This window comes from Myxine glutinosa, chromosome 5, assembly GCF_964187855.1.
Source record: "Myxine glutinosa chromosome 5, kmMyxGlut1.1, whole genome shotgun sequence".
NCBI classification, from domain to species: domain Eukaryota; kingdom Metazoa; phylum Chordata; class Myxini; order Myxiniformes; family Myxinidae; genus Myxine; species Myxine glutinosa.
In genome coordinates this window covers 177405538-177414434 of record NC_136265.1, presented here as the reverse complement: position 1 = coordinate 177414434, position 8897 = coordinate 177405538, and the positions used below count along the sequence as shown (strand labels likewise).

The following is an 8897-nucleotide window of genomic DNA, read 5'->3' as shown; positions in this document are numbered from 1 at the left end:
TGAAAGTTACTGCATTGTGAAAACTGAATGTGAAAGCAACTGCATTGTGAAAGCTACTGCATTGTGAAATCTCAATGTGAAAGCTACTGCATTGTGAAAGCTCAATGTGAGCTATTGCATTGTGAAAGCTACTGCATTGTGAAAGCTGAATGTGAAAGTTACTGCATTGTGAAAACGGAATGTGAAAGCTGCTGAATGTGAACGTTACTGCATTGTGAAAGCTACTGCATTGTGAAAGCTACTGCATTGTGAAAGCTACTGCATTGTGAAAGTTACTGCATTGTGAAAGCGGAATGTGAAAGTTACTGCATTGTGAAAACTGAATGTGAAAGTTACTGCATTGTGAAAGCCAAATGTAAAAGTTACTGCATTGTGAAAGCCGAATGTGAAAGTTACTGCATTGTGAAAGCCGAGTGTGAAAGTTACTGCATTGTGAAAGCCGAATGTGAAAGTTACTGCATTGTGAAAGCTACTGCATTGTGAAAGCTACTGCATTGTGAAAGCTGAATGTGAAAGCTACTGCATTGTGAAAGCTACTACATTGTGAAAGCTGAATGGGAAAGCTACTGCATTGTGAAAGCTGAATGTGAAAGCTACTACATTGTGAAAACTGAATGTGAAAGTTACTGCATTCAAAACGACTGCAGTGTGAAACTATCTAATATGAACCTCAACTTGAGAACTTTCAAATACAACCTCAAATTTGGGTTAGTCGTTTGGGCTAAATGTCCATGGCCTCCTCCCCCTCATCCTTCCCTTCCTCCTCCTCCTGCTGCTCCCCCACCTCCTCTGCCTCCACCTCCTCTGCCTCCCCCACCTCCTCTGCCTCCCCCACCTCCTCTGCCTCCCCCACCTCCTCTGCCTCCCCCACCTCCTCTTCCTCCCCCACCTCCTCTTCCTCCCCCCTTTCCTCCTCCTGCTTCCCTTCCTCCTCATCCCCCTCATCCTCCTCTCTCTCCTCTTCCTCCTCCTGTTCCCCTTCCTCCTCCTGCTCCCCTTCGTCCTCTTCCTCCTCATCCTCATCCTCCTCATCCCCCTCATCCTCCCCTTCCAACTCCTCTTCCCGCTGCTGCCCCTCGTCCACGGCGTCGTCATCGTTGTCCTCCTCCCCTTCAAACTCAGGGTCTCTCACTCCTTGCGGTATCAGCAAACCGAAGTGAGGGCCAGGCTGAATGTGAATGGGACCGTACGGTTCACTCTGCCACAGCACAACCACACGCCGTGCCGCCAAATCTGAGGAACAGTGGGTAAGTGGGTGATTTAAGGGTGAGAAAGGTGTGGAGCCATCGACCAATGATATCAAACGTGGTATGTCCTGGTTGTAGGCTTGCAGCCACAATGTAATCCAATCATGTGTTGCACGTGCTTATGATTTGGGAATCGATTGTGCACCAGGTGTGCCATGTCTGATGTGTGATTATGTTGCTAATGTTAAAGGAACTGACTGAGGCAAAGCATGAAGGCCCGTGTAGCAAGTGTTTCCGGGCAGCCTGGGGGAAGTAAGCTGTTCAAGTCCGTTTCCTCGGTAGGAGGGCTCAGCTCTCTCATTAACCTGTCGTGCAGGGATAGTTCGGGTTAGTTTAAGGAAGGAAATCAAAAATAATTTGTACTTTGTCTCATGGCTGATGATTAATTATTGGAGTGTGAATGGTGAGAGATGTTACCTTTGGAAGATTTCGTTTATAGGACTTGACTCTTCTGGCAATGACAATATTGGCGATTGCAATTCCTCCACAACCTCTGGGATGCGTTCGGGAAGTTCCCTGCACAGAAGGAAAGATCCAGAATCCAGCACAGCATCTTTCATGACGAATGTCCTTTAAACAGGTACAGGTAAACATGTGCGGGCACAACTGCCCCCCAAGACTTGTAATAAATATATTGTGTGAAAGGATGAACAGTTTACTAATTTGATCCTATTAACAATTCCACCTTGTGAAAGTTTCCTCCTTTCCTTCCAGGGCTGGTGTTCCTTCCGTCCGCTCCTCGGAGTGAATCGTGGGGATTTCTGGTGAACATGGGATGGAATAATTCCTTTTTTTTACTGGATCTAATTTGTACGGCTCTGTGACGCATCTCCATTGCATCCCTTATCAACCCAAAGGTTACCCTCACTCTGCCTGGCATTTTCCTGTTACCCCGAATAAACCACACATTGCGTAAGAAATCAATAAAAACCCATTTTCTTCCCTCTGATACATGTGAACTGGTTAAAGAATGAGCATTCCTTAAGATACCTCCCAGCACCTTGTATATGATGTATCACATTCCGGAGTAAATCTGGATTTTCGATATCTCACTATTTACCTTCAGAGATGCCCAAAACGGGGCTTGGTTCTATTGCAGTGGCTCGAAGAATCTGATGGAAAATACAGATGGAATGAAGGATAATCAATAAAGGTAACTTGTACAAATATGGAAAATACAGATGGAATGAAGGATAATAATCAATAAAGTAACTTGTACAAATATGGAAAATACAGATGGAATGAAGGATAATAATCAATAAAGGTAACTTGTACAAATATGGAAAATACAGATGGAATGAAGGATAATCAATGTAGTAACTTGTACAAATATGGAAAATACAGATGGAATGAAGGATAATCAATAAAGTAACTTGTACAAATATGGAAAATACAGATGGAATGAAGGATAATCAATAAAGTAACTTGTACAAATATGGAAAATACAGATGGAATGAAGGATAATCAATGTAGTAACTTGTACAAATATGGAAAATACAGATGGAATGAAGGATAATCAATAAAGTAACTTGTACAAATATGGAAAATACAGATGGAATGAAGGATAATCAATAAAGTAACTTGTACAAATATGGAAAATACAGATGGAATGAAGGATAATCAATAAAGTAACTTGTACAAATATGGAAAATACAGATGGAATGAAGGATAATCAATGTAGTAACTTGTACAAATATGGAAAATACAGATGGAATGAAGGATAATCAATAAAGTAACTTGTACAAATATGGAAAATACAGATGGAATGAAGGATAATCAATGTAGTAACTTGTACAAATATGGAAAATACAGATGGAATGAAGGATAATCAATAAAGTAACTTGTACAAATATGGAAAATACAGATGGAATGAAGGATAATCAATAAAGTAACTTGTACAAATATGGAAAATACAGATGGAATGAAGGATAATCAATAAAGTAACTTGTACAAATATGGAAAATACAGATGGAATGAAGGATAATCAATGTAGTAACTTGTACAAATATGGAAAATACAGATGGAATGAAGGATAATCAATAAAGTAACTTGTACAAATATGGAAAATACAGATGGAATGAAGGATAATCAATGTAGTAACTTGTACAAATATGGAAAACACAGATGGAATGAAGGATAATCAATAAAGTAACTTGTACAAATATGCAAAATACAGATGGAATGAAGGATAATCAATAAAGTAACTTGTACAAATATGGAAAACACAGATGGAATGAAGGATAATCAATAAAGTAACTTGTACAAATATGGAAAATACAGATGGAATGAAGGATAATCAAAAAGTAACTTGCACAAATATGGAAAATACAGATGGAATGAAGGATAATCAATAAAGTAACTTGTACAAATATGGAAAATATAGATGGAATGAAGGATAATCAATAAAGTAACTTGTACAAATATGGAAAATACAGATGGAATGAAGGATAATCAATGTAGTAACTTGTACAAATATGGAAAATACAGATGGAATGAAGGATAATCAATATAGTAACTTGTACAAATATGGAAAATACAGATGGAATGAAGGATAATCAATAAAGTAACTTGTACAAATATGGAAAATACAGATGGAATGAAGGATAATCAATAAAGTAACTTGTACAAATATGGAAAATACAGATGGAATGAAGGATAATCAATGTAGTAACTTGTACAAATATGGAAAATACAGATGGAATGAAGGATAATCAATGTAGTAACTTGTACAAATATGGAAAATACAGATGGAATGAAGGATAATCAATAAAGTAACTTGTACAAATATGGAAAATACAGATGGAATGAAGGATAATCAATGTAGTAACTTGTACAAATATGGAAAATACAGATGGAATGAAGGATAATCAATATAGTAACTTGTACAAATATGGAAAATACAGATGGAATGAAGGATAATCAATAAAGTAACTTGTACAAATATGGAAAATACAGATGGAATGAAGGATAATCAATAAAGTAACTTGTACAAATATGGAAAATACAGATGGAATGAAGGATAATCAATGTAGTAACTTGTACAAATATGGAAAATACAGATGGAATGAAGGATAATCAATGTAGTAACTTGTACAAATATGGAAAATACAGATGGAATGAAGGATAATCAATAAAGTAACTTGTACAAATATGGAAAATACAGATGGAATGAAGGATAATCAATGTAGTAACTTGTACAAATATGGAAAATACAGATGGAATGAAGGATAATCAATAAAGTAACTTGTACAAATATGGAAAATACAGATGGAATGAAGGATAATCAATAAAGTAACTTGTACAAATATGGAAAATACAGATGGAATGAAGGATAATCAATGTAGTAACTTGTACAAATATGGAAAATACAGATGGAATGAAGGATAATCAATAAAGTAACTTGTACAAATATGGAAAATACAGATGGAATGAAGGATAATCAATGTAGTAACTTGTACAAATATGGAAAATACAGATGGAATGAAGGATAATCAATAAAGTAACTTGTACAAATATGGAAAATACAGATGGAATGAAGGATAATCAATAAAGTAACTTGTACAAATATGGAAAATACAGATGGAATGAAGGATAATCAATAAAGTAACTTGTACACATATGGAAAATACAGATGGAATGAAGGATAATCAATGTAGTAACTTGTACAAATATGGAAAATACAGATGGAATGAAGGATAATCAATGTAGTAACTTGTACAAATATGGAAAATATAGATGGAATGAAGGATAATCAATGTAGTAACTTGTACAAACATGGAAAATACAGATGGAATGAAGGATAATCAATGTAGTAACTTGTACAAACATGGAAAATACAGATGGAATGAAGGATAATCAATGTAGTAACTTGTACAAATATGGAAAATATAGATGGAATGAAGGATAATCAATGTAGTAACTTGAACAAATATGGAAAATACAGATGGAATGAAGGATAATCAATGTAGTAACTTGTACAAACATGGAAAATACAGATGGAATGAAGGATAATCAATGTAGTAACTTGTACAAACATGGAAAATACAGATGGAATGAAGGATAATCAATAAAGTAACTTGTACAAATATGGAAAATACAGATGGAATGAAGGATAATCAATAAAGTAACTTGTACAAATATGGAAAATACAGATGGAATGAAGGATAATCAATGTAGTAACTTGTACAAATATGGAAAATACAGATGGAATGAAGGATAATCAATAAAGTAACTTGTACAAATATGGAAAATACAGATGGAATGAAGGATAATCAATGTAGTAACTTGTACAAATATGGAAAATACAGATGGAATGAAGGATAATCAATAAAGTAACTTGTACAAATATGGAAAATACAGATGGAATGAAGGATAATCAATAAAGTAACTTGTACAAATATGGAAAATACAGATGGAATGAAGGATAATCAATGTAGCAACTTGTACAAATATGGAAAATACAGATGGAATGAAGGATAATCAATGTAGTAACTTGTACAAACATGGAAAATACAGATGGAATGAAGGATAATCAATGTAGTAACTTGTACAAATATGGAAAATATAGATTGAATGAAGGATAATCAATGTAGTAACTTGTACAAATATGGAAAATACAGATGGAATGAAGGATAATCAATGTAGTAACTTGTACAAACATGGAAAATACAGATGGAATGAAGGATAATCAATGTAGTAACTTGTACAAACATGGAAAATACAGATGGAATGAAGGATAATCAATAAAGTAACTTGTACAAATATGGAAAATACAGATGGAATGAAGGATAATCAATAAAGTAACTTGTACAAATATGGAAAATACAGATGGAATGAAGGATAATCAATGTAGTAACTTGTACAAATATGGAAAATACAGATGGAATGAAGGATAATCAATAAAGTAACTTGTACAAATATGGAAAATATAGATGGAATGAAGGATAATCAATGTAGTAACTTGTACAAACATGGAAAATACAGATGGAATGAAGGATAAATCAATGTAGTAACTTGTACAAACATGGAAAATACAGATGGAATGAAGGATAATCAATAAAGTAACTTGTACAAATATGGAAAATACAGATGGAATGAAGGATAATCAATAAAGTAACTTGTACAAATATGGAAAATACAGATGGAATGAAGGATAATCAATGTAGTAACTTGTACAAATATGGAAAATACAGATGGAATGAAGGATAATCAATAAAGTAACTTGTACAAATATGGAAAATATAGATGGAATGAAGGATAATCAATGTAGTAACTTGTACAAACATGGAAAATACAGATGGAATGAAGGATAATCAATGTAGTAACTTGTACAAACATGGAAAATACAGATGGAATGAAGGATAATCAATAAAGTAACTTGTACAAATATGGAAAATACAGATGGAATGAAGGATAATCAATAAAGTAACTTGTACAAATATGGAAAATACAGATGGAATGAAGGATAATCAATGTAGTAACTTGTACAAATATGGAAAATACAGATGGAATGAAGGATAATCAATAAAGTAACTTGTACAAATATGGAAAATACAGATGGAATGAAGGATAATCAATGTAGTAACTTGTACAAATATGGAAAATACAGATGGAATGAAGGATAATCAATAAAGTAACTTGTACATATATGGAAAATACAGATGGAATGAAGGATAATCAATAAAGTAACTTGTACAAATATGGAAAATACAGATGGAATGAAGGATATAATCAATGTAGTAACTTGTACAAATATGGAAAATACAGATGGAATGAAGGATAATCAATAAAGTAATTTGTACAAATATGGAAAATACAGATGGAATGAAGGATAATCAATGTAGTAACTTGTACAAATATGGAAAATATAGATGGAATGAAGGATAATCAATGTAGTAACTTGTACAAACATGGAAAATACAGATGGAATGAAGGATAATCAATGTAGTAACTTGTACAAATATGGAAAATACAGATGGAATGAAGGATAATCAATGTAGTAACTTGTACAAATATGGAAAATACAGATGGAATGAAGGATAATCAATGTAGTAACTTGTACAAATATGGAAAATACAGATGGAATGAAGGATAATCAATAAAGTAACTTGTACAAATATGGAAAATACAGATGGAATGAAGGATAATCAATGTAGTAACTTGTACAAATATGGAAAATACAGATGGAATGAAGGATAATCAATAAAGTAACTTGTACAAATATGGAAAATACAGATGGAATGAAGGATAATCAATAAAGTAACTTGTACAAATATGGAAAATACAGATGGAATGAAGGATAATCAATGTAGTAACTTTTACAAATATGGAAAATACAGATGGAATGAAGGATAATCAATAAAGTAACTTGTACAAATATGGAAAATACAGATGGAATGAAGGATAATCAATGTAGTAACTTGTACAAATATGGAAAATACAGATGGAATGAAGGATAATAATCAATAAAGTAACTTGTACAAATATGGAAAATACAGATGGAATGAAGGATAATCAATGTAGTAACTTGTACAAATATGGAAAATACAGATGGAATGAAGGATAATCAATAAAGTAACTTGTACAAATATGGAAAATACAGATGGAATGAAGGATAATCAATAAAGTAACTTGTATAAATATGGAAAATACAGATGGAATGAAGGATAATCAATAAAGTAACTTGTACAAATATGGAAAATACAGATGGAATGAAGGATAATCAATGTAGTAACTTGTACAAATATGGAAAATACAGATGGAATGAAGGATAATCAATAAAGTAACTTGTACAAATATGGAAAATACAGATGGAATGAAGGATAATCAATGTAGTAACTTGTACAAATATGGAAAACACAGATGGAATGAAGGATAATCAATAAAGTAACTTGTACAAATATGGAAAATACAGATGGAATGAAGGATAATCAATAAAGTAACTTGTACAAATATGGAAAATACAGATGGAATGAAGGATAATCAATGTAGTAACTTGTACAAATATGGAAAATACAGATGGAATGAAGGATAATCAATATAGTAACTTGTACAAATATGGAAAATACAGATGGAATGAAGGATAATCAATAAAGTAACTTGTACAAATATGGAAAATACAGATGGAACTAGAACGGGCACTCGGTAGAGCGCATACCTTCGCCGCAGCTACTGTTCTGTACTTGGCATGGGAGTGTAGGGAACAGAACAACAAAAATACGATTTTGACCTTTTCGTGACCTTGACCTTTGACCCGATTGCTCCCAAAATCTAATCAAATGTGTCCCGTATAATAACCAATCATCCCACCAAATTTCATGCAATTCGGTTGAATACTTTTTGAGTTATGCGAATAACATACACACACACACACACACAGACATACAAATAAATACACAGCGATCAAAACATAACCTTCCGCTTTTGCGAAGGTAATGAAGGATAATCAATAAAGTAACTTGTACAAATATGGAAAATACAGATGGAATGAAGGATAATCAATGTAGTAACTTGTACAAATATGGAAAATACAGATGGAATGAAGGATAATCAATGTAGTAACTTGTACAAATATGGAAAATACAGATGGAATGAAGGATAATCAATAAAGTAACTTGTACAAATATGGAAAATACAGATGGAATGAAGGAT

At 33.3% G+C, this 8897-nt stretch overlaps 1 protein-coding gene across 1 annotated transcript in view; it reads right to left on the bottom strand.

Annotated features, from left to right (window-relative positions):
- Window positions 1-516: 516 nt before the first annotated feature.
- Window positions 517-8897, bottom strand: part of REC8 (REC8 meiotic recombination protein) — a 117817-nt gene continuing 109436 nt past the window's right edge. Inside the window, exons 14-19 of the mRNA XM_078777430.1 lie at window positions 2308-2359; window positions 1933-2008; window positions 1665-1763; window positions 1446-1552; window positions 1056-1233; window positions 517-610 (exon numbers count right to left, since the gene is read on the bottom strand). Of these exons, the coding sequence (XP_078633556.1) occupies window positions 517-610; window positions 1056-1233; window positions 1446-1552; window positions 1665-1763; window positions 1933-2008; window positions 2308-2359 (606 nt within the window). The remainder of the gene's footprint in view (window positions 611-1055; window positions 1234-1445; window positions 1553-1664; window positions 1764-1932; window positions 2009-2307; window positions 2360-8897) is intronic.